At 35.7% G+C, this 26459-nt stretch overlaps 1 protein-coding gene across 1 annotated transcript in view; it reads left to right on the forward strand.

Annotated features, from left to right (window-relative positions):
* LOC110460142 overlaps window positions 1–26459 on the forward strand; it is a gene marked incomplete at its 3' end in the record, with an annotated part of 57662 nt that overhangs the window by 19327 nt on the left and 11876 nt on the right. The window contains exons 3-4 of the mRNA XM_021512880.1: window positions 4881–5005; window positions 8161–8398. Coding sequence (XP_021368555.1) covers window positions 4881–5005; window positions 8161–8398 — 363 coding nt within the window. The remainder of the gene's footprint in view (window positions 1–4880; window positions 5006–8160; window positions 8399–26459) is intronic.

The following is a 26459-nucleotide window of genomic DNA, read 5'->3' on the forward strand; positions in this document are numbered from 1 at the left end:
CCCCCCACTGTGGTGCGGAGCAGGGCCCAATAGGGGAAATACAGGTAAAACCTTTAAAATCCTTCTTGTACCGTAGGGAGTAGGGATGAAGGGATTTTATCCTAATTTAGTCTGGAGCATCTCTTGGCAAAGGGGACTCAATTTTGTATAAATGGTGGGTGTGGCCCCCTTGGGGGCAGAGGGATGGGGTCCAACATAATACAGTAATGAGGTCAAAGGTCAACTTTAAGTGCTAGTCGGAGGTCAAATGTCAACATAAGTTGAAAGATTTAACAATCTTCTTCTCAAGTTCCATAAGGCCGAGGGTCATGATATTTGGCCAGTAGGTACCTGGAACAGAGTGCTATAAATTTTCCTCATTAAAATGACATAGGCCTATTTTCAAGGTCAAAGGGGTCAAATATGTAAAAAACTTCAAACAAAAGAATTTCTTAATAACCAATGACTACAAAGTTTGTTCAAACAAATTACCTTGACTTATATTCAAGGTCACAGGGGTCAAACATGTTTAAAACCTTGAAACAACTTCTTCTGAATAACCAAGATGCCTAGGTTATGATATTTGGCCAGTAGAATGCTGGGATAAAGCGCTACCAAGTTTGTTAAAATGAATGACCTTGATTTATATTCAAGGTCACATGGGTCAAATATGTTTAAAACCTTTAAACGACTTCTTCTTAATAAGCAAAAGGTCAAGGGTGATGATATTTGGGCATTTACATGCTGGGATGAAGGACTACCAAGTTTGTTCAAATGAATAAACTTGCCCTTATTCAAGGTCACATAGCTATTAAAAGATTGAAACATATGACGCCTGTAACCTTGAATGTTGAACAAGGACATTAGGCTTAACAGAATTTTAGTCTTCCAACCCAGCATGCTTCTGGCAACACATCATTACCCTGGACCTTTTGGTTATACAGAACAAGTCATTTAAAGATTTAAAGATATATTGACCACTGTGATATAGGTTCGTATGCATCAAACACTGTTATTATACATGTATGCATGAAGATTTCTCGCAATCACATTGGTCGGATCATATACACGTGACCAGTCCTCAAAAACTCATGTAGACTGGTTATCCGGTGAATATCAATTTCTAAATATAGCCTATTTATCACTGAAAAGTTATATTGACCTCGGCTTCGCCTCGGTTAATATCACTCTTTCAGATTCATATCACATCATATTCACCAGCACAAAAGTCCATAATTGTATAATATTCTACCTGTAGCTGTATTTTAGTCCACTTTTAAGATTACAAGTGTGAGACTAATACCAGTTGAGCGATTCAGGCCCATTGGGCCTCTTGTTTTTTATTACAGTAATGAGGTCAAATGTCAAATTTAAGTGCTAGTCATGTGGTCAAAGTACTCCAACAATGTTAGAGGTTTTACACGGCGAAAAACTTTTGACAGGCGCCGCGTAACCTCTAACTGCCCATAGCTGATTTTCCCGATGCTGACTATCACATTTTCAATGTTCGGATTAAGAAAGAGTATATCGTGTTTACATACATTTAAATGGTCAAAAGGTTCCAATAAATATTCCTTTCCATAAATCCATGATTATATGAGAAAAATTTCATGTCAAAGACATAAATAATGAGTTTTTCCTCATTAAAAGCGAAGCAGACAGCATTTGCCATGATTTTTCCGGTTAATACAAAAATGGATTACATGTAATGTTTCACAAGCGGAATACAAACAAACTTTGTATCATTTCGTTCCGTTTGAAATCCCCCTTGCTATTTTGTATTAATCCAGGGCCATGTTTTAAATGTAGGTCAGAGATGTGCTACAACGACTTGGACATGTATTTTGAGTGTTCTATTCCGTAATATACTATATATTTGTGTCTGTGACATACATATGAGATCTATATTATATAAACCGTGAGTAGACACCATTGTCATGAACTGTTAACCACTTAAGTGAGTTTTTCAAGCCGATTTTGTTCCGCCCGGATTTCGGGCGGAAACTGCATCAAAGAATTAGTGCTTCGGAAATGAGAGGTCGCAGTCGGCAAAATCATATCCGATTGAAAAAAGGCCGACCAGCGGCCTCTCATGTTATGGGAGTAGGGGGTCAAAGGTCAACATGAGTTAAAAGTTTTAACAATCTTCTCAAATTTCAAAGGCCCAGGGTCATGCTATTTGCCTAGTACCATGGATGGAGTGCTATAAAATTCCCTCATTAAAATGACCTTGACCTACCTTCAAAGTCACAGGGGTCAAATTTGTTAAAAACTTCTTAGAACCATTTGGACTAGAGTTATGATAGTTGATACTTGGGTATATTATGCAGACCAGCTGTGTGAATCGTTTTCTTCATTACTGTAATGAAGTCAAAGATCAACTTTAAGTGCTAGCTGGAGTCAATTGTCAACGTGGGTTTAAAGCTTTAAAATTAAAAAAAAATCAAAGTTCAAATAACAATATCTTAAGAACTGTTTAAGAGATGTTAAAATATCTAATGTTTTAGTTACCAAATTTGGTCTGAAGTTACCTATATGTCAATTTCATGTAACAAAAGTAACAGGTGAGCAATACAGGCCCTCAGGGCCTCTTGTTATGCAGTTTTATCAATCAAATAGTGAAAATCATCAGAATCTATGGCTTTCAAATACGGTTTTTACGTTGAAAACATATTTAACCCTTTAATCTTAATGAAGAAGGGATTATATCATTGATGGAATTTGTAATCAATAATCAGAATTGGAAAGGGCATACAGATCAATTTTCGATTATGATCGATCATCAGCCCATCACTAGTACTAGTTAGGAAAATGAAAAGCATCATCTTCTCAAAAAGATCTTTTTTATGGTGGGCGCCAAGATTCTTCAAGGATGTCTTGCATGACTTAAATTTAAACCACCGTTTTTACAACAGATTGCAGCACAGTTACTCTAAGCAAATAGGTTTTATTTGCTTAGTTGAAGTAATTTGTGGTAGAGTTTGATTGATTTTGACTGGGATTTCACTTATTTATAGGATCTTGCATGAGTTTCCATTTCATATAAGGTTTATGAAACAAGTCTAAGAATTTTGCCTTTGGCGAGCTAAAATGAAAAGTTCGTGGCAAGTTTCATATGAAATAAAAACTAGTGTAAAATCCTTTTTATCACATAATTAAGATTTGTGGCATTTATTCGTGTAAAACGACAATTTGCATGCAACCTTGAAATGTAAAAAGCCGCCATTTTGACTCCAGTGTGTTAGTCTGTGACGTCATGTACCTGTCCAAGGTATGACGTCACAATTGGAACAATTGAAACTTACAACCAATCACAGGGCTGATAGCCATAGGTCATATAACATGGGTTAATACCCAAAAAATATGACATGGGTATATTCACTGGATAACACAGTACATTATGTGATAAATAGACATAGTGTTACTAGTGCAGACTCATAAAGGCATTCGTTATCAAAGATTTGTTTTCTATCATTGCTATATCGATATTTCAGTAAATTGATATTAGGGCCTTGTGTAGATGTTTGTGTACAAACATCTGATGCTTTAATTACTTTATTTTCTGTATCTATTAAGGTGTATTTATTAAGATGTCATGTTTAGTGTCTGAGTCGACATCATACAAACACCTATAACTTAAGTTGGGTGGTCGGGTGGCGCAGTGGATAGCACACTTGCCTTTCACCAAGGCGACTGGGGTTTGATTCCCCGATCGGACGTAAAAAGGTATGGGGGTCACCTGCCCGACTACATGGGGTTTCTCCTAGTACTTTGGTTTCCTCCGACATTAAGACCCTGCGCGTGCTATCATCCTAGCTGACAAGAGTGATTAATATAAGTTGAGATAGCTTGTTTCATAATTGTTGTTAAAATAAATACATTTTAGTCCAACAAACACCTACAGTTTGTGTTTCAAGGTGTCGAGATATCTATAAAGAAATATATACATTTAATGTTTGTTATCGCACTAGCACTTCCATTTCTGAAATGATCTTGATCAAACTTTATGTATTTGTCAAGTAGGAGATTACAGCAGACGCGGTCATAATTCAGGTTAAGGTCAAGGTCACTGTACATGTTCACGTTTATGAATTTGTTTGTCATAATGTCAACGCTCTAATGACATCATTCCTGCAAGGATTTTGGTAAACTTTGTAAGTTGGTTAAATATGACAGTATTCCAAACAGGTGTTTGATTCAGGGTTCCAAGGTCAGGGTGACCATTACTATTTTTGAGAACAATTGTCGTCATTAGTACTCTAGTGACTTCACTACTGAAAGGTATTTGGCTCAAACTTGATATATTGGTTAAGAATGAAAAATATATCAAATGAGTTAGTGCTTTTGATGCCAATGCCAAAGTCAGCATAAACTGTTAATGGATTATTTCTATTTTTCTTAAACAAATCACAAGCTATGTCATCTTTACACTTCCAACTCAAACTCAACATTCAAATACAGGTGTTACTTACTCGTCTGTTAGTGAATTGATCATTTTTTTGTGTCAAATATCATGTTAACTATCAGAGAATATTATAAAATATTAGTGTTTGACTGTAACACAGTCATACCATCTTTAACCACACATGGGTTTGTATGGGTCGCAATGCTTTGTTATATCTGCAGTTATTATTCTAGTTTGTATCTATGTATGGCCTGGTGAAACAGAAGAAATTGAGGTGTGGGTAGAATATTGACCCAATCTTTCCTTTCCATGAATGTGTCATTGCATATATATATATATTGCTCTGCTGTGTGGTGCTTTTGTTTGACCCGGTATTAATTATGAATATTATTAGATAAATATTACGTTAAAAATAATGTCTAATAATAGTTTTAATATAATCTACCACATCATAACATTACAAAAAAATAATGTTATGTTCCGTTATATTTTTCAGCCATTCCTACCTTAATTGTGAGTCAAACTGTTTCCGCTCTGACTTTGTCAAGCTCAAATACACAAAGCTTGACCATTACAGCTACATGTGCATATCCAGCTGTCTCACTCGACGTGTACTTTGTGGTAAGTTCAGTGCTAAAACACAGGTATGTTGTTTTACTACTAAATGCTTAACTAGTCATGTTAATGAATGAATATATTGTCATCAAATCTTGTTTCTTTGCTTTGATCAGTGGTCTTGGTTTATGTACAGTACACACCAGGAGTTATGATCAGGATCATCCTCAAAAGTCCAGGGTGTCACTCCTCTGTTATCATTAAAGGAAATGTATCAGATTTGCAATTGCTCATCTTTTAACTTACCTGCGCATGCCCAAGGGCTAGTTATGCTGTGATATGATGTCTGTCATTTGTCCTTCCGCCATCGTCAACTTTTACTTTAGATTATTTCTTCTACATAACAGAAAGGCCTTGAGTCACGAGATTTAGCTTCCTGGGATAAGCCGAACAAAGTTTGTGAATAAAAATGACCTTGACCTGTATTCAAAGATGTAGGGGTCAAATGTTCAACAAATTTGTGAATAAGAATGAACTTGAATTGTTTCATAATCACAGGGATCAAATAGGTGAAAATCTTCAAATAGCGCCTTCTGGATAATGAAAATGTTAAGACTCAAAATATAAGGCTGGTAGCTTCCTGAGCAAAACCATTTTGATTGCGCGAGTGTCCTGCTATAAAGGCAATGTAACCTTTAACCCTATAATATTCTCCATCTGATTGGATGAAGTACACTGGCAGGTTTTCATTCTTGAAATTGGGTCTGTTGAGAGATGTTCACAACAGCACTCTCGTGTAAAATTATCATTAAATATTAGCGCAACTCCGCACTCAATTTGTTTATGTTAGCATACATATTGTTTCTAATTCCTCATCAATATTAAACGCCTTTCATAACATCCCTGAACTTCTCAACGCCAAAGTACCAAAAACAACAATACCGGTCTGTTTTACGGCAACGTGCTGTCGGATTTATTTAGGTCATTTTTTTAACTGGATTCTCTTTCCAGTTTCCATCGTAAAATAAAGGAATGATACATGTAACCCATATGTTGGACCAACACAGGAACCGCTATCATTTCAACAACAATATATTCCGTAACACGTTAGCTTAAATCATGGTAATTACCGAAAACATAGTCGTGTAAGTTGAGAACTTCAACAATTCTCCGTCGATCGTTTGTTCTGAGTGAAATGACAATTCTTTTCAAACACTCTTAGTTGTTTGTTTACCATCATAATCATCACTCGACTATTGATTAGTTATTCACCTGATCTGTTGAATGATGTTGTTTTAAACTTATATAACCTGCACCGCAGTGCGCTTGGGGTGGTGGTCTGTTTACAGTTGTCTGAATAAGGAACTGTTTGGTTATAGTCGGTTGTGTGTACACAATAGTACACTTGCGCAACCAAAATGGTTTTGCTCAGCTGCGATAAATATCGGTCCGTATTTTCACTGCTAAATCATCAATATCGGCGTTTAGAAAAGTAACTTTTTATTTGTTTCTGCACATCAATAAATTTATTATAAGTTTGGAATTGTTTTTTCAAATTTGTTCACTGAACTTGGTAAAAAGACCGTGAATTAGCCCTTTGTCAAATGTGATGATGGTCGTTTAACGTAATTTTTGGGTCAGTTGGGATGAATGAAAAGTGGTCGCATAAAACAGGTGGTCGTTTAATACAGATGGTCGCTTGAGCAGATTTGACTGTATCAAGTTTGTTCAAATGAATGACTTTTTCCTTAGTTCAATATCACAAGGATCAAATGTGCCGAAAATTTTTAAAACAACTTCTTCTGAATAACCTAAGTACCTAGGGTGATGATTTGATTTGGCCAGTAATTTGCTTGGGTGAAGGGCTATGATGTGTATTGCAATGAAATACCTTCACCCATAATCAAGGTCACAGGGGCTGATTGTGTTGAAACTTTAAATGACTTCTTCTTATGAGTCCTGGAGCGATTATATTTGGACATTAGTATGCTGGGATGAAAGACAGTTGAGTTTATGAAATTAATAACCTTCATAAGTTTTTTAATGTCGTAAATCTTGTAATAGGTTTTTCTGTGTCATTTATAACGAAATTGAGCCTGTAGCTTTATATAGTCTGTTTAAAAGAGTTTGAACTTTGTTTCCCCTTTAAGGCTACAAGTGTTAGATTAATAGCAGGTGAGCGATGCAGGTACATGGGGCCTTTTGTTTAGGTCACATGAGCAATTGCCATCTATATTTGTGTATCATTTTCGACTTCATTGGAACCACTGAACTGACTGATGTAAATTTGGTAAAAAAAACCACTTAGATATATATCCTGACCAAGTGTTCTTTTTCTTGTACCAATCAGAAAATCAGAGTTTGCCTCCATAGCCTCTGATCGGCTTATCAGGTACCTCAGATGCAGTGCTATAACTTTGTCTTCATAATCATGTACCTACTTTCAAGGTCACAGAGGTCAAATATGCCATTGCATCTCTGTCATTGCAAAAGTTTGTCCACAAGCTTATCTCCAATATATTTTCTCCTGGAGTAACCAAATTGGCATGCAGGTACATGTTTGTCCTGACAGAATTTACTGTACCAAAGCAAGTCGGCATTATCTTTATTTTCACATCTAACCACAATCAACCCAAAAGCAAATTACTCTTGACATTTCTTTCGACATCTAACAGCGATCATTGGAAGAATTTGCCCTATTTTGTATCAAGATATACAGTCGGTTGATCCTGATATAGGTGTTCAGCTCCGCCGATAAAGAGATGATTTCTGGTGGGGGACTATATATATTTATTGCCTTGCAAGACGATGAATTCTTTAAGTGTATTTTGTTTAGGCCAAATGTAAACTTTGAGAAGTGGCTGGGAAGAGAGGTTAACTTAAGCTTAAATGGGTAAAAAGCTGTAAGAATATTCTCCTTTCAGTTCTTTAGGCCCAGGGTCGTGATTTTTTCCAGTAAATGTCATTTGTTTGAGTGCTATAATGTGTCTTCATATACACAGCCTTGACCAACTTCTTTATACACTGTATATAATTATAATGTTGAAAGCTTCAAATAAGATAATTAGCTCACCTGGCCTAATGTGCCTGCTGTAATTAAAATGACCATCATATTTCATGAAATCTACAGTTATATAGATGTACAATAAAACTGTAACTATATTAATGTCTGCATCCAGCACATGTCACTGCCTCATCAGCATTTATATGTTATATTCCAGCCAACTGGAGGAGGAACTGCAGTGAGTTCCCCATCATCAACAGCAACATGTACGAGCACTGGTAATGCAGGATGTGCTGACACGGATGCTGAAAGCTACGACTGTGTCATTGTACCAAAACTTGAGACAACTCTTTCAGCGGGTACATACTACGTACAGTTTGTAGTCAATCTCGCTGGGCAGTATGAACCTATAGGACTGAACGCCACCATCACTGACACTGTGATAACAATTGAAGGTAATTATAAGTTATGTTAATTGTCTGTTGTTCCTTTCTTTAGTTTAGTTCAGATAGTGCCAAAACCAATACATATTTACAAAAAAGTGACCGTCCTCACAATTAAACAAGAAAATATCTGATTCCTCAAATATATAAAGTAAGTGTTTAAAGGATCATTTCGGGGTAAATTTAATTTCTGAAAACATTCCATATTCTTATATTTACATATTTGTTAGAGTTAAAATATATGACGTCAAGTGAAGCTTCTTTCCATGATACATTACACACATTGTCATTTATCTCCTTTCATGACACACATTTCTTTTTTTGGCAAAACAGGATACTGTTTTAGTTTGTCTGGCCTTTTGTCACATATTGTTTCTGTGTAACAAATTTCTTATGAATAGATAAATGAAATTCAGTCAACAATATATGACAATACTCAAGCATGAATGTCTCCAAGGTATTTTGTTTATCCTCATAGGTAAACACATTCTGGACAGTTATTCTTGTAAATATTTACAGATTTTAGTAAAACTATGTCATTGCATAATGAAAATGCTAGCTCAGAACAAGTTAAGACATATTGCGGAATATATGCATATTAATGTATTTGTGGTAGCATGGTGTGCACTTTTGTGATGTCATCGCAACATGCTGGAGCCAAGGTTAGAGGCATTTGAAATCTCTGCAACTGGCGAAACCAGGATAACTACTGTTAACATAGCAGTTTTGTATAAAGGGTCTGCAGAGTTTTAAGAAGACTCCTTGCTGAGAAATGAGTTCATATATTGTAAAAGCAAGGCATAGTCTTTCTAAAAAAGTCAAGGGTCATTTTCCATAGAATACTCTTAAAGAATAATTTCCCTTTCAAAATATTTCAATTACTTAAACGTGAGTTTTGATTGTACAAGGAAAGTCAACATTGTACTTACGCAAACACAGAAAATAATGTCAGCAAAGTAGTCTGATACTTATACATTGTATGTATTTTATAAAGCTTGTTGATTAACCCATACAGTACTAGTCTAATAAATATGTAATATATATAAAATGCTGAATGAAGTGTTGACACTTTCTTATGATGATAACAGATCGTCTGAAGTAACATACAGGTGATATTTAAGGTATGACTCCAACCCTGAATTCTTTCGACTTTGCAGACCTGTATAATGGTTTTAAGATCACAAATTCAGTTTTACTGGTAAGGCAGAGCAGATATAGAACAAACGGGTATTTAGGACTGTAAAACCACAATGTACATGTACAACCACAATAACAAAGTACAGAGACTTGTTCTCACTTATTCATAGAACACATATCCAACAAACATCTGAATAAAAGCTGTGACTTTAATTCTAGTTAGTTCAACATGTAGGTCACTGAACTCCTAAACCAACCCCACTGCATACATGCCAGATTTCACAGCGTGAGGCAAAATCTCATGGATTTTTACCTCCAATAAAGTCTCATGGCTTAAGACATGAATTTACAGAAAGTCCTAAAAACCTCACATTTTTTAATGATGGATCGGTGAACCATTTTCCTGTTGTTGTTTACTCAAAATTTTACTAGATGACACAATGTTTTCAGCGATAAATCACGAGAGCTCTCGAGTAGCGGTCATGTGATTGGTCATGTGATAAATTCTTATGCAAGAGCTCTTTCGATAACTTCCAGAAAATTTAGCTGGTTGAAATGGCAGGGTTGAAATTGTGAGTTTATTTCGGTGTCTTTTACAATAAGTTTATGAACAATTTGTTTCCGTGATACTACAGATTGTCTGACACTCTATAGCCACTGCGTGACAAAGTCCGCTTCAGTATCACAATTTAAATTGTTAAATGCATGTTTCAAGATTTTAGTACATTGTCCAGAAGTTTGAATGTCAATGAACAGAGACAACTATTATACTTACAAACTCATCAAAATCCACAGTTCAAAGTCAATGTCTCCTACATAGAACATCAGTAGAACTGGCTACTGTAAATGTTGGCATGTCCAACTTTTCGAAATTTAAAGTAAAATCTGCTTCTTCAGTATATCTCAACTATGTGATATTTTGTTTTGTAAACTTTGTGCTATTTAATATAATAATCATATTCAATATATATAAAAAAAAACTGCCAAAGTAAAAACAAAGTTACTTACTTAAAGATTTTGTGCTTTATTTCATTAATTTTGTTAAATAAGATTGGGTTATTGCCACAAATAAAACTTCCCTTATTTTAACCTCAATTCCCTTAAAATGATTGTAAAACTCACAGATTGGTTTCCAAGACTTCTGTTATGTATGTCACTGTGTGATAACTGAAGACATCCACACAAAAATTTCCATCAAGACATTTTTTCTCACAACCAAATAGTCAATGGTGATTTATTTCTTTTAATTGTGTCTTCATGGTTATTTCAAACACAAACAATATATTGATTTGTATTACTCATGTTTATAATAAATGGCCATTTATGTCAGGTTAGATAATACTTTCATCATGCATGTAATTGTTCAACAATGAAAAAACATGTCCAAATGGGGGACGAATGTTGGGAAAAATAACCATACTCATACACTTTTGAAATATTTACTACCAACTGGGTGTTGTTACAGTGTTAAGGTTTATATTTGTCAGTGCGATAGTTAATTAGTTGTGCAAGGAACAGAAAATTCCCAGTTAGCATAGGGCATGTTATAAGAAACCACAAGTTTGCATGTGTCAGGGATGATAATACATGTTATCTTTGTATTATTGATGAATTATTTCTCTATTGATAATCATATGAGTCAGTGTTAAAGCTATGTTCACTGGAATTGTTGCAATGACAAGAAACCGTCATAACATTTGCTGTGTCTACTGTGTAGTGTGTGCTAACATTGTTGTTAGCTCACCTGGTCCAAAGGACCAAGGTGAGCTTATGCCATATACCGTTGCGTCCGTCGTCGGTCCGTCCGACCGTACATCAACAATTTTTTTAAAGGACTTCTTCTTCTTCATCACTGATTGGAATTCAACTAAATTTGACTGGAAGCATCCCTAGGTGGTGGGGATTCCAAATTGTACAAATGGTGGGGCTGACCCCCCAGGGGGCTGAGGGGCTGGGCCAAAAGGGGGCAATTTGGCTATATTGCTTTAAGCGATTTCTCCTCTGGAAATAAGAAGTGGATATCAACCATATTTGACTGGAAGCATCCCTAGGTGGTGGGGATTTAAAATTGTACCAATGATGGTGCTGACCCCCCCGGCGGCTGAGGGGTGGTGCAAAAAGGGGACAATTTGGCTATACTGCTTTAAGCGATTTCTCCTCTGGAAATAAGAATTGGATATCAACCATATTTTACTGGAAGCATCCCTAGGAGGTGGGGATTTAAAATTGTACAAATGATGGGGCCGACCCCCCAGGGGGCTGTGGGGCTGGGCCAAAAGGGGGCAATTTGGCTATATTGCGACAAACGACTTCTTCTGTAGAACTATGCCATGGATATAAACCATATTTGACTGGAAGGATCCCTAGGTGGTGGGGAGTTAAAATTGTACAAATGATGGGGCCGACCCCCCAGGGGGCTGAGGGGCGGGGCCAAAAGAGGGCAATTTGGCTATATTGCATTAAGCGATTTCTCCTCTGGAAATAAGAAGTGGATGTCAACCATATTTGCCTGGAAGCATCCCTAGGAGGTGGGGATTTAAAATTGTACAAATGATGGGGCCGCCCCCCCAGGGGGCTGAGGGGCGGGGCCAAAAGGGGGCAATTTGGCTATATTGCGACAAACGACTTCTTCTGTAGAACTATGCCATGGATATCAACCATATTTGACTGGAAGCATCCCCTAGGTGTCAGGGATTCAAAATTGTACAAATAATGGAGCTGATCCCCAGGGGGCTGAGAGACTGGGCAAAAAGGGGTCAATTTTGCAAAATTGCTTTAAGCGACTTCTTTTCTGGCACGAAGAAGTGGATATCAACCATATTTGACTGGAAGCATCCCTAGGTGGTGGGGATTCAAAATAGTCCCTGGGCCATAACTTTAAAACTGTTGATATCCCCACCCCAAAACTATATATACAAATGCTGGGCATAAACCTGGACTTTTGGACCCACGTTCAAAACTCAATAAATAAAGCTAATTCAGTACTCAGGATTATTAGAAGATCTTTTACTTTTTTGGACGAATCAATTTTTAGACAGTTATTTAAGGCTCTGGTAAGACCGCATCTAGAATACGCAGCCAGTGCGTGGAGTCCGTATAAACTTAAAGATATCCAGATGATAGAGAATGTACAACGGAGAGCCACTAAGCTTCTACCTGGATTTAAAGAAATCTCCTACGAAGAACGTTTAGAAAAATTAAAACTACCGACACTAAAACACCGAAGGACTAGAGGTGATTTGATTAACGTTTTCAAGATTGTGAAGAGGAAGTTTGATGAGAAAGTCACGTCAGACATATTTGTCTACGATAATAACGAAAGAACACGAGGACATAAATTTAAGCTGTATAAATAAATGATGTAGTACAGAGCTAAGGAAAAACTCGTTCACGTTAAGGGTAGTTGATATCTGGAACGGTCTACCGGAATCGGTTGTAAATGCAGAAACCCTGAAGGACTTTGAGATCCTGTTGGATAACCATCTGAAGGACACTATTTACAATAATTACTGATAATGACTTTTAAAATAACTCTTTTGGGAAAGTTTATATAGATGTTAACCAGTGACAATATAATATTTTTATACTATGTTTTGTGATATGGACTTAGAGGCTTTCAGCCTGCGTCCATTATTTTTCAATTAAATTCAATTAAATAAAAAGACGAATGCAGTCATGATATCAGAATAGACCCTGGGGTCTGACCGAACCCCTATGGACCTAGTTTGTTAGTCACAGCTTGGAAACAGTTGAGAGCCCCACCCTATAACGGTATATACCATTGCTGAGTATAAAGATATGATTGCACATATGCTTCCAGGATGGCCTTGGGGACTGCCCCACCCTTGGAGACTTAACCCCTGGGTCATAACTTCGAAATGGTTTAGATCCCCACCCCAAAAATATATATACAATTGTTGGGCATAAAAAGACAAATGTAGTCATGATATTAGAATTGACCCCAGGGTCTGCCCCACCCTTGCAGACTTAACCCCTGGGTCATAACTTTGAAACGGTTGAGATCCCCACCCCAAAACTATATATACAAATGCTGGGCAAAAAGAGACAATTGCAGTCTTGATATTATAATTGATCCTGGGGTCTGGCCTCAACCCTAGGGACCTAGTTTCTGAGTCAAAGCTGGGAAACAGTTGAGATCCCGACCCCATAACCATACATAAAAATGCTGGGCATGAAAAATCTAATACAGATATGCTACAAGGATTGGCCTTGGGGTCTGGCATATTCCCTTAATCTCATCCAGAGAATATTTTGCCATGATTGCTTTGGTATCCAGGTGAGCGATACAGGCTCTCTCAGGGCCTCTTGTTTGTTTAACATGACATTTGTATATGTAATTAATACTGGTGGATTGTTAGGGGATTTTGGGCTGTTTTTGTTGCAAATTATTTCACGTGGCAATGACATTTTTTTTTTAAATCAGAAAAATTGATTTATCATACATGTTTCAGGTCATGGTGTAGGAAAGTAAATATATATATATCAAGATATGTTGACCTTATAGGGAGTTATCGTACAGCAGGAATATGACATTCACTTAAAAGGGTGGTTAACCTAAAATTTCATATAAAGCATTCCTTTGTCTGGGGAGTGAAATATTGTTCAAATAAAGGGTGTGGTCTCCTAGGGGCAAGGCAGACTAGGAAAAAGAGCATAGATATTTAAAAGACTAAATTCAATAGTATGGAAGAAGTGATTTTAACCTGATAGGTCTCCCATTAGAACGAGTACTACCAGAAGCAATTAAGTTTTTACTATCTCTGTCTGTTTTCAGTATCATATCCCAAATTTTGGACAGATCTTTTACCAAAGTTTGTTTGGGGTTGCCATTATTGGTGTGCATGTTGAAATAGCAGTTTAATGTGTACCAAAAGCCGGTTGCTGTGACCTATATTTTAATCTGACCTATATCATTTAAACAGTTTGTTTGAGATGTGAACCTTCAGATTTTGGCATGTAGATACATACAGAGGCTTCATTCTGGTACATCAATCATTTCCAACAACAAGGCTAAACATTTATGAAAAAGTTTTAACCAAAGTTTTCCACAGTGTATATTTTGCATTGATAAAGGTTGAATTTGAAGAGACGAAGTACATCTCACTTCTGCTAACAGTAGCAGTTTAACGCTCTTCATGTGAGCATTGTCTGATACAATACAGATACAAAAATACTGTTCTTTAATCTAAATTTTGCCTTTTGATCAGCTAGTTGAAACTCTGTGGACAACATTATATGAGCTCATTGACATGTAGATAAATCCTGAAAAAATTCCTGAAGTATACATAAATAAAGACATTTATGGGTGAAGCACTCCCTGAAACAGGAAAGGTTGTTATACGCCCATCAAACATTTTCCCTACCACAAAGGCAGTAAACATTTTATACCAAAATAGAACAATAACACAACAATAGAAATTATACTCAGAGTTAGTATGCATGTGACATGTAGGTCACTGTGACCTATATTTTCCTCTTTCTGACCTTGGCTAACCTTTAATTACTAAGTTCCATTTTGGTTAGACATTATGTGTATATATCAATTTCCATCAAAGTGTGGACGTAGGTATGTTGTATAAACATTTTCTTGTTGAATTTAGCTCTTTATTAACATTACTTATATACATACCTTGGATTATTGCATTTTGGTTTATGGGCATTAATTACATGAGGTAATTTTTTCTTATTTATTTTGTCTGATTGTTGACATTTAGCCACAACAACCACTACCACTACCACTCCAGGTAGGTTACCTTTTCCTCGTTGGTCTAATTACACCTTTGTGCTTGTTAATTAGATAAAAACATCAAAGATATGACACTTTCATGTTGATCTCGCGTCTAACATTACGTAAACACGTGATTGATAATAACCTCGTGAATTATTTCAATATTTATTAAATGAAGCATCCTTAAAAATAGTCTGTGTTAACTATTTTTTTTCCTTGGAGTAGATTTGACTGACTGGTCCTTTGGAATTGTAAAAAATAGGATTTTGAAAATAAGAATATACCTTTTTAAAATTTAGAAAACTGCTTAAAAATATGATATATTGCATGATAATTGTCAAAATTTTCCTAAAAGTTCACCATATTTTCATTGCAGTAGTTATCTTAAGTCCCCCACAGTCCATTACTTTTGATGTTTCATGCTGTAGATCGAGATTGGACTAATTACATTGACAAAGGACTAGTAAATAATCTATTCAACTAGTCCTGTTGACTACCAAGCAAAAAAGTTAATGTCTAACCCTGAAAATGTAAAAAAATAATGGCTTTTGCTTTCATGTGATAACAGTTGCTTCCCCCCCCCCCCCCCCCCCCCCCCCCTGTTTGATGAAACTGAAGGGTATTATTGACTTACATAGACCTATAACCAAATTGTTAGCTTACCTGGACCTGGTGCGTCGTCCGTCCGTCTGTCGTCCGTCCAGCATCAACTTCTTCTGAACAACCAGAAGGCCCAGGATGTTGATATCTGGCCAGAAGTATGCTGGGGTGAAGAGCTACCAAGTTCGTTCAAATGAATGACCTTCACTCATTTTCAAGGTCACAGAGGTCAATATGCTAAAAAAACCACCTTTAAACAACTTCTTCTGAACAACCAGAAGCCCCATAATGTTGATATTTAGCCAGTAGCATGATTGGATGAAGGGCTATCAAGATTTTTCATTTGAATGACCTTGACCCACTTTTCTAGGTCAAATTTAGTCAAATTTGTATAAACATTTAAATGACCTAGTTTCAATAAAAAAAAAAGGATAGGGCGGTGATATTTTGCAAGTTGCATCCTGAGATGAAGGGCTGTAAAATTTGTTCAACATAATGACCTCGTTCGACTTCAAAGGTCACAGGAGTGAAATGTTTTAAAACTTTTAACAGGTCCTTTTGAATGACTTTTAATCGTAAATACTTGTACTTTGCCTAAAGATTAATTTAAGATCACTTTTAAGGTTACAAGTGTGAGATGTATACCAGGTAAGCGATGCAGGCCCATTGGGCCTCTTGTTATACTATCCAATGACAGTTTGTATAAATATGTGTGTTTGACAAAACAGAAGTGTATTATTGACTTATATAGACCTATAACCAATTTGTTATAATGTCCAAGTATTTCTCATAAAATAATGTTTTACCATTATCATGTAATCAATAATTTTCCATTGTTTAAGTTACTTTATCTATTAAACACATTTTACTAGTTACATTCTCTTCATATACAAAATGTAATGTAATCTTGAATATATATTTCATAGGAAATGAGCAAAATTTTAATTTAGTGATGGAAAGGAAGATCATTACTTAATCTTAGTATCAATTGTTAGAACAATTTCAATACAGTTCAGCCTTGATATATGTCTCTCATTTCATTTGCGACCTCACCTACCATCAACATATTTCAAGGTCCCTTTTTTTCATTTTCTAAAGAAAACCTTTCTGCGCTTCTCTCAATTTATCATCAAACCCCTTTATGATGGCAAAATTTATTTGGACAAATGGTGGCATTATAACGATGTTTTACTGTAGTAGTTATCTAAGAATTTATGTCTATGTTTCCCTCAATTTATCATCAAACCACTTAAAAAAGGTCAAAATAATTTCTGGACAGGTAGGGGCAGTATAATGAGGTTTTACTGACGTATCTCAAAATAAAGATTATGCTATTGTGACAGCCAGTTCTTGTAAGGTCTGAGGAATAATAGATAAGCTCAAGTCCAGTTCATTGTTTCTAACTCGTTATATCTATTTCCATGTTTCTTTAGTTAAATCTCAGTCTCCAGTCTCCTCTCTCTGAATGTCATCTCTCTGAATGCCATCTTTATGAATGTCATCTCTCTGAATGCTATCTTTATGAATGTCATCCCTCTGAATGCTATCTTTATGAATGTCATCTCTCTGACAAAGTCAAGGACACTGGGTCAAAGGTCAATGTCAAATTTTGTATCTTTTAACTGATTAACATTTTGTTATGACTTTATGAAGCAAAATTGGTCGAAATTTATGTACGAGTCAACTGACTTAAGGTCAAGGTCACTGGGTCAATGTAAAGGTAAAATATTGTATCTTTTTATGATGAACTTTTGTTTATGATATTATGAAGCAAAGTTGGTCAGAATTAAAGAATAAGTCAACTGTTCAAAGAGCAGGGTCACTTACATAAAGGTCAAGGTTATTTGGGTCCAAAGGTCAAATACAAATTGGATCTCTGACTTTGACCCTGGCTCTTGATGGGGAAGGTATTTAAGGTGAAATAAAACAAATCAAAGCTAACAAATGAGTATTGCACCAGTATTTACATTTCTGTTAGGGTTAGCCCAGCAAATATGGAGGTGGAAGGAAACAAGACACATCATAGTACATGTAAAATGTATATTTTGCTTCCTTGCGATTCTTTTTGAAGTCCAAATGTCAAACGTCAAGCTCAGCTATATGGACAGATTGCTTCTTGATGTTTATGGGGGATATATTTCCACAAGACAGGGCCCTTACTGACCTGTCAGTGTTCTAGTTACTGAACAAAGTTTCATGAAACTTCATACAAGTGTTTGGTACGGCAAGGCATTGGACAAGTTTGCGTTCCCGGTTTCTATGTTCTATGTTCAAGGTCAAGGTCACTGTTACTATTTTTAGAAAACAATTGTCATCGCTCTATCGACTTCATTCCTCAACAGAATTTCATAAAACTTGATACAAGTGTTTGGTAAGCAATATCTTAAACTAGTTTGCGATTCAGGTTACTGCGTTAAAGGTCAAGGTCACTTTTGCTATTTTTAGAAAAAAAATGTTATTGCTTTATCGACTTCATTCCTCAATGCAATTTCATGAAATTTCATACAAGTGCTTGATATGGCAATGCCTTGAACAAGTTCGCGTTTCAGGTTACTGCGATAAAGGTCAAGGTCACTTATCTTCAGAGTGAGTACACATGTGACATGTAGGTCACTGTGACCTGTATTTTCCACTTTGTGACCTTGGCTAGGCTTTATTTAGTTCCATTTTGGTTAGACATTTTGTTTATAGATCAATTTTCATCAAAGTGTGGACGTAGGTATGTTGTATAAACATTTTCTTGTTGAATTTAGCTCTTTATTAACATTACTTATATACATACCTTGGATTAATGCATTTGGGTTTATGGACATTAATTACATGGGTCATATTTTCTGATATATTTTGTTTGAATGTTGAAATTTAGCCACAACAACCACTCCCACCCCAGGTAGGTTTGTTACCTTTTCCTTGTTGGTCTAATTACACCTTTGTGCTCGTTAATATATTTACATCAAAGGTATGACTTTGTACTCTGAACACAGACCAGCCACATGTGAACAATCTTTGTTAATTTGATAATTTTTAAATGAGTTTTAAAAGACAATGAAAATTCATTCAAATATCTTGAAAAACATCTGAACTTAATTCCAAAAGTAATAAGTATGATTTGATCGTCTGAAAAATTGCTCTTCTGTGTTCTAGGACTTGGTCAACTCCTCAGAATGAAACCTATCACTTTGTTATAAAAGGTGTGTTACGTTTACTTTACATATCCAGTTTGCTCTCATGTTACAAAAACATCTCCATGTTTGTAGCTATGCTCTGTATCATCTTTAAAGCTTTAGTTCTCAAGTAAAAAAATATATGAAAAATGTTGACACTAACACTAGTCTGCTAGTCTTGGACTAGTAGGTTTCATCAATGCCTAGTGAATCACCTAACTGACTGGTCCTTTGGACTTGTGAAAAATAGGATTTTGAAAATAAGAATATACCTTTTTAAAATTTAGAAAACTGCTTAAAAAATAAGATATATTGCATGATAATTATCAAATTTTCCTAAAAGTTCACCATGTTTTTATTGCAGTAGTTTTCTTAAGTCCCCTACAGTCCATTACTTTTGATGTTACATGCTGTAGATCGTGATGTTTCCTTATCAGGAAATATTGGACTAATTAGATTGACAAAGGACTAGTAAATAATCTATTCATCTAGCTAGTCCTATGGACTACCAAGCAAAAAAGTTAATGTCTAACCCTGACAATGTAAAAAAAACCATGGCTTTTGCTTTCATGTGATAACGATTGCTCCCCCCCCCCCCCCCCCCCCCCCTCTGTTTGTTTGATGAAACTGAAGTGTATTATTGACTTACATAGACCTATAACCAGATTGTTAGCTTACCTGGACCTGGTGCGTCCCCCGTCCGTCTGTTGTCTGTCCAGCATCAACTTTTTACTTTAAACAACTTCTTCTGAATAACTGAAATGCCCAGGATGTTGATATTTGGCCAGTAGCATGCTGGGATGAAGGGCTACCAAGTTTGTTCAAATGAAAGACCTTTGCCCATGTTCAAGGTCACAGGGGTCAAATATGTTAAAATTTTTCAACAACTTCTTCTGAACAACCAGAAGGCCCAGGATGTTGATATTTGGCCAGAAGTATGCTTGGGTGAAGAGCTACCAAGTTTGGTGTGACTTTCACTTATTTTTCAAGGTCACAGGGGTCAATTGTCTAAAAAAACTTTAAACAACTTCTTCTGAATAACCAGAATGCCCAGGGTGATAATATTTGGCCAGTAGCATGCTAGGATGAAGGGCTACCAAGATTGTTTAAATGAATGACCTTTGCCCAGATTCATGGTCACATGGGTCAAATATGTTAAAATCTTTAAACAACTTCTTCTGAATAACCAAAACGCCCAGAATGTTGATATTTGGTCAGTAGAATGATAGGATGAAGGGCTACCAAGTTTGTTAAAATGAATGACCTTGCCAATATTCAAAGTCACAGGGGTCAAATATTTTAAAATCTTTCAACAACTTCTTCTGAATAACCAAGAGGCCCAGGGTGATGATATTTGGCCAGTATCATGCTGGGATAAGGGTTACCATGTTTGTTCAATTGAATGACCTTGACTTATATCCAAAGCCACAGGGTTCAAATATGTTAAAATCTTTCAACTACCGTAAAAACCCATGTAATTTGCATACCTGTGTAATTTGCGCAGGTACTTTTTGAGTCTGAAAATCGGGAAAAAAGCTACTACTCAAATATTTTGCGCACCCAAAAAATCTGGAAAAAAACGATGTTCATGCTCCGAAAATCGATCTCTGAATAAATTTTTTTTAAATATATTTCTATGATTTTTTTTTCATTGATGTAAAATGATATTTAAAACCAAGAAGAAACTACGTAAAATGTGTATTTTGTTGCTTGTTTTCGAATTATTTTTTGAATTATCTGATCACACATGACACACACGTGTGCGCATATCGGCATACATCAATTCATTTTAGCAATATTTTAATAAAACATCTACTTGCTTACAAAAACATATCAATTAATAAGTAATTCGATGTTTACTAACCGCTGGTGCATATCTCCTGGTGAAAGACATAATTAGATACCTTTTATTGATCATAATTACGATCAGTGAGAAGGGCTCATCATGGCGGCTTGGGTTACGTCACTTCAAACCAGGTCATGTCACAGTTCAGTTTGGCCACGGAATTAGATTATCTAAGTCCGTGGTTTGGCGATATTTTTTTACAAATTACAATGCAGTAATGAGCTAACACTATCTCTGTGATTACCCGTTAACAATAGCTCTACTAATTGAAATGATTTGCAGTCGCGATCGACGGACCGTGTTGTTGTTTTTTTCACTCGCCAACACGTGGCGTGAATTACGAAGCCCTACTGCATTGTCATAACTACAGACTGATTTGACTGATAAGGGATTATAAAAAATATGTTTATACTAGAAGCGTGGACAATCAATACATCCTCTTCAAATCTACTCCAAGGAAAAAAATAGTTAACGCAGACTATTTTTACGATGCTTCATTTAATAAATATTGAAATAATTCACGAGGTTATTATCAATCACGTGTTTACGTAATGTTAGACGCGAGATCAACATGAAAGTGAGCCGGAAAAAAAACATGCTATACGTATACGCATAGGCGATTTGAAAAAACCTTACAGAACTTACATGGAATGGAGCTTAAATTGAACAACTACATTTTCGTAATAGTATGGGGAAACGCACCGAGATGTCGAAACGTAATGTCGTAAGTTGATCGGCGATTCTCTGGCATAGGAATTTGGCTAAACTTTTTTTGTTAACGGTTACCTATTTAATAATACTTTTCACATAAACTCACATAATATGTATCTTTTATTAATGTTTGACATAAATAAATTTGTTGATCGTCATTTGTCTTAGAGTTCCGTGTACCAAGGGAAATAATCCAAGATGGCGATCTCCCAGAATCGTCGATCTTTTCCTGAAAAAAACCTTGAAATTTTCTATACCTGTGTATTTAACGCACCCCCCACTTTGGGTATTAAATTTCTGAAAAAAAAAGTGTGCAAATTACATGGGTTTTTACGGTACTTCTTCTGAACAACCAGAAGGCCCAGGATGTTGATATCTGGCCAGAAGTATGCTGGGGTGAAGAGCTACTAAGTTTGTTCAAATGAATGACCTTCACTCATTTTCAAGGTCACATAGGTAAATATTCTAAATAAAACTTTAAACAACTTCTTCTGAATAACCATGAGGCCCAGAATGTTGATATTTAGCCAGTAGCATGATTGGATGAAGGGCTATCAAGATTTTTCATTTGAATGACCTTGACCTCCTTTTCAAGGTCACATTTAGTCAAATATGTATAAACATTTAAATGACCTAGTTTCAATAAAAAAAGGATAGGGTGGTGATATTTTGCAAGTTGCATCCTGAGATGAAGGGCTGTAAAATTTGTTCAACATAATGACCTCGTTCGACTTTCAAGGTTACAGGGGTGAAATGTTTTAAAATCTTTTAACAGGTTCTTTTGAATGACTTTTAATCGTAAATACTTGTATTTTGCCTAAAGCTTAATTTTAGATCACTTTTAAGGTTACAAGTGTGAGATGTATACCAGGTTAGTGATGCAGGCCAATTGGGCCTCTTATTATAATATCCAATGACAGTTTGTATAAATCTGTGTGTTTGATAAAACAGAAGTGTATTATTGACTTATAATAGACCTATAACCAATTTGTTATAATGTCCAATTATTTCTCATCAAATAATGTTTTACCATTATCATGTAATCAATAATTTTCCATTGTTTAAGTTACTTTATCTATTAAACACATTTTACTAGTTACATTCTCTTCATATACGAAATGTAATGTAATCTTGAATATATATTTCATAGGAAATGAGCAAAATTGTAATTTAGTGATGAAAAGGAAGATCATTACTTAATCTTAATATCAATTGTTAGAACAATTTCAATACAGTTCAGCCTTGATATATGTCTCTCATTTTATTTGCGACCTCACTTACCATCAACATATTTCAAGGTCCCTTTTTTCCATTTTTTACTGTATTAGTTATCTAAGAATTTACGTCTATGTTTCCCTCAATTTATCACTAAACCACTTGAAAATGTCAAAATAATCTCTGGACAGGTAGGGGCAGTATAACGAGGTTTTACTGACGTATCTCAAAATAAAGATTATGGTATTGTGACAGCCAGTTCTTGTAAGGTCTGAGGAATAATAGATAAGCTCAAGTCCAGTTCATTGTTTCTATATGAATTTAATTATTAAATTCGAGTTTATACAAAGCAAGTTTTACCGGTGAGCTCAAGCAGCTGGATAAGTTAGATGCCTTGTTGTGTAATTTTATTAGATACAAGGTAAAGAGAGAATAGTACTTGACATGTAGGTACTTATTAGTTAGAACATTATATGTTAATAATGTACAGTCTGTTTGTAATTGATACCATGATACATGTTATATGGGGGTGGGTGGGGGGTGGGGGTGGGGGGTATATAAGCTATTAGTTTCAGAGGAAGGGTCAATTAGGTAACATGTGCAATAAAGTGATGAGGCCAGAATATTCATTAGTAGTCACGTGACTAATTGACCAATGGTCAGTAAGTATAGTGACGCTTGGCCAGTTGCTAGAAAAAGTTTGGAGGGAAAGCAGAGATTTTATCACTGGACTAATTAAGTCAACCCACCCACCTCCCTGATACAAGCAATCTTACTTAACTGATATGTGTGCATGTCTTTCAATATTAAAGAGGTGATCATTCCGTAATTGTAGTGATTAAGGACAACTGTGATGTTTGGTACTTTATGTTAATTTGGTTGGTTTAACCAGTTATCATAGATCTAAGGGTTGAAGTGTACATGTGAAGCAGACAGCTGGGCATTATAGTCCAGCACCTGATTGTTTCATGGTGATTAGCCCAGATAATTTCATTGTAAGGTTATCTAACAATACTATATATATAGTTGTGTTTAAAACACCTACCATATGCATATGGTAGGTCGCATTGTTATGCATGTTGGTTATATATATTATATAATGCCATATAACTAGCATTACTTCATTGACAATGGGTTACCTGTATGACTGATAAGAACTAGATAAATAGTAGGCCAATAAATTTATCAAGACGGCCAATAAATTAATCAAGACGGCCAATAAATTCAACAAAATGAATTTTACCCCCAATTCAGACAAATTAGTATTTCTCTGTATCCAGTGATCAGACTATAGGTTGTTTTTACCGGGCTCCCCCTAATTACAACCTTGGACCTGTAGACTAACAGATGATTATCTACAGGCTCCATTAAGGATACACTAATATTAATTACTCTTATTAAATTATGATATCATTTCATCTGTCATTTTATGTAATATATTGCTGTATCCTGTGAACGCCCGCAGGCTATAGGCTGTCTTTGCCGGGGCTCCCCCCAATTACAGCCCTGGACTTGTAGACTAACAGATGCTTATCTACAAGCTCCAGTAGGATACACTAATATTATTACAACATTTAGTACCTGTATTATCTGCCAGTAGTTAATATATATCTGTACCATGTGACCATGCAGACTAGGCTGTCTTTGCCGGGCTCCCCCCAATTACAGCCTTGGACCTGTAGACTAACAGGACATTATGCCATTATCTACAGGCTCCAATTATGATACACCAATATTAACTACACTGGCAGATAGCATATATCAGCTGCCAATAGCAGTCATACAGAGTAGCCCCAAGAATGCCAAATTGTTATAATTATGTAGTAAACAATTATGAGTAAATAAACAATATTTCAACTATACTTTCTGTCTTTGTTGTTTTGTATAAAAACTCGTTATATCTATTTCCATGTTTCTTTAGTTAAATCTCAGTTTCCAGTCTCATTTCTCTGAATGCCATCTCTGAATGTCATCTCTCTGAATGCCATCTCTCTAAATCTCATCTCTCTGAAGGCCATTTCTCTGAATGTCATCTCTCTGAATGCCATCTCTCTGACTCTCCACTCCTTGACTGTTTTCCCTCTGACTGTCCTCTATATTTAAGTGTGTTCTCTTACAAAATATCACCTCTCTCTTGCAATCCTACCGTAACTACCATTTCTATTGGTCAACTATTTAATAAGGGTGGGACTTATCCACATGAGATGAACAGCCATCAGGTGGTCAAATGGCCACTTGCCCATGAAGGTTCACAGACTTCAGTCTGTACTATCAGTTATATCTAATGATGCAAACCTCCCTTGCTCTTTTCACTGCTCTAAAGTTTGCTTCCTGTCCTTTCATCATCAACACTACCATTCCTACATTCTCTCACAATAGCACCTTGTCCTCAACAGTCTGTCTTTCATTCTTTCACTTTCATATGACATAAATTCAATTGCTTTCTCTTACATCAATTTATCCGTCAATTTCTCCCACTTTTCATATTTTTAATTATATTAACAGATTGTCCACCAATCTTTCTATCTCATACTGTCAAATTATCCAAAAACCAAAGTGTGTTAATGTATGTGTAAGTCTGAAAGTGAAATCAATCTCATGAAGCTTTGATCAACAGCAAGGTAATTAGGTCTAATTGGTTGATTGCTGAAGCGTTTGGTTCAACGTCATCACATTACGATGACATAATCAGATGACGTCATAAGATGGTGGCCTCTTAATAGTTAGCTCATTCTAGTAACTAATATTGTTTCATATCAGTTCAGATTTTATTTTCATCAGTTTAGTCTATATATATGAATTAGAAAAATGTGTTAAAAGGTTCTGTTCTGGACTGATCCAAAATATGATTTAAAGTGATATATGTGGATGGGGAAATACTGGATGTATTACGTGTAGTTGGAAAAGACAAATAGGGCCTTCATGCAAAAAATGGTCAAATAACCTCATTGGACCTGCTGACTATGCAGAACTCAAGTGAAGCAAGACATTTTGTTGTATCATAAAATAAAACATTAACAAATCCTCATTGATTTGTAATAGAAATTAATTTGTGAATAACAATACATTATGTAAAGGTTGATCTTTACAAACCTTGGTAATAGTTTGGCAGTTATTAATTTGGAATATGGTTTTTGTAGTCTAATGGCTATGACCTCATTTTGGTTTTTGAAAAAAATGTTAGTATTTTAGCTGTGACCTTGGTGAAATTTTGATTAAAATCTTGGTAATTCTTAGACCTTTGTAAAATTTTGGCTGCAGTATTTTGGTTATGACTTTGGTAGTATTTTGGTTATGACTTTGGTGGTATTTTGGTTATGACTTTGGTGATATTTTGGTTTTGACTTTGGTGATATTTTAGTTATGACTTTGGTAGTATTTTGGTTATGACTTTGGTGGTATTTTGGTTATGACTTTGGTGGTATTTTGGGTGTAACTTTGGTTTAAGGTGTGATCTTGTATGTGTTTGTCTATGTCAAAGGTCAAGTTTGCAAGGTCCTGTATAAAAAAAAAGCTCACATACAGGGGTGTCAGCGTTTCAGTTGACAGATTTTGCGTTTTNCACCGGTAGCGCAGGATGTGCTGACACGGATGCCGAAAGCTACCACTGTGTCATTGTACCAAAACTTGAGACATCTCTTTCAGCGGGTA

Source organism: Mizuhopecten yessoensis, unplaced genomic scaffold, assembly GCF_002113885.1.
Source record: "Mizuhopecten yessoensis strain PY_sf001 unplaced genomic scaffold, ASM211388v2 scaffold10329, whole genome shotgun sequence".
Taxonomy (NCBI): Eukaryota; Metazoa; Mollusca; class Bivalvia; order Pectinida; family Pectinidae; genus Mizuhopecten; species Mizuhopecten yessoensis.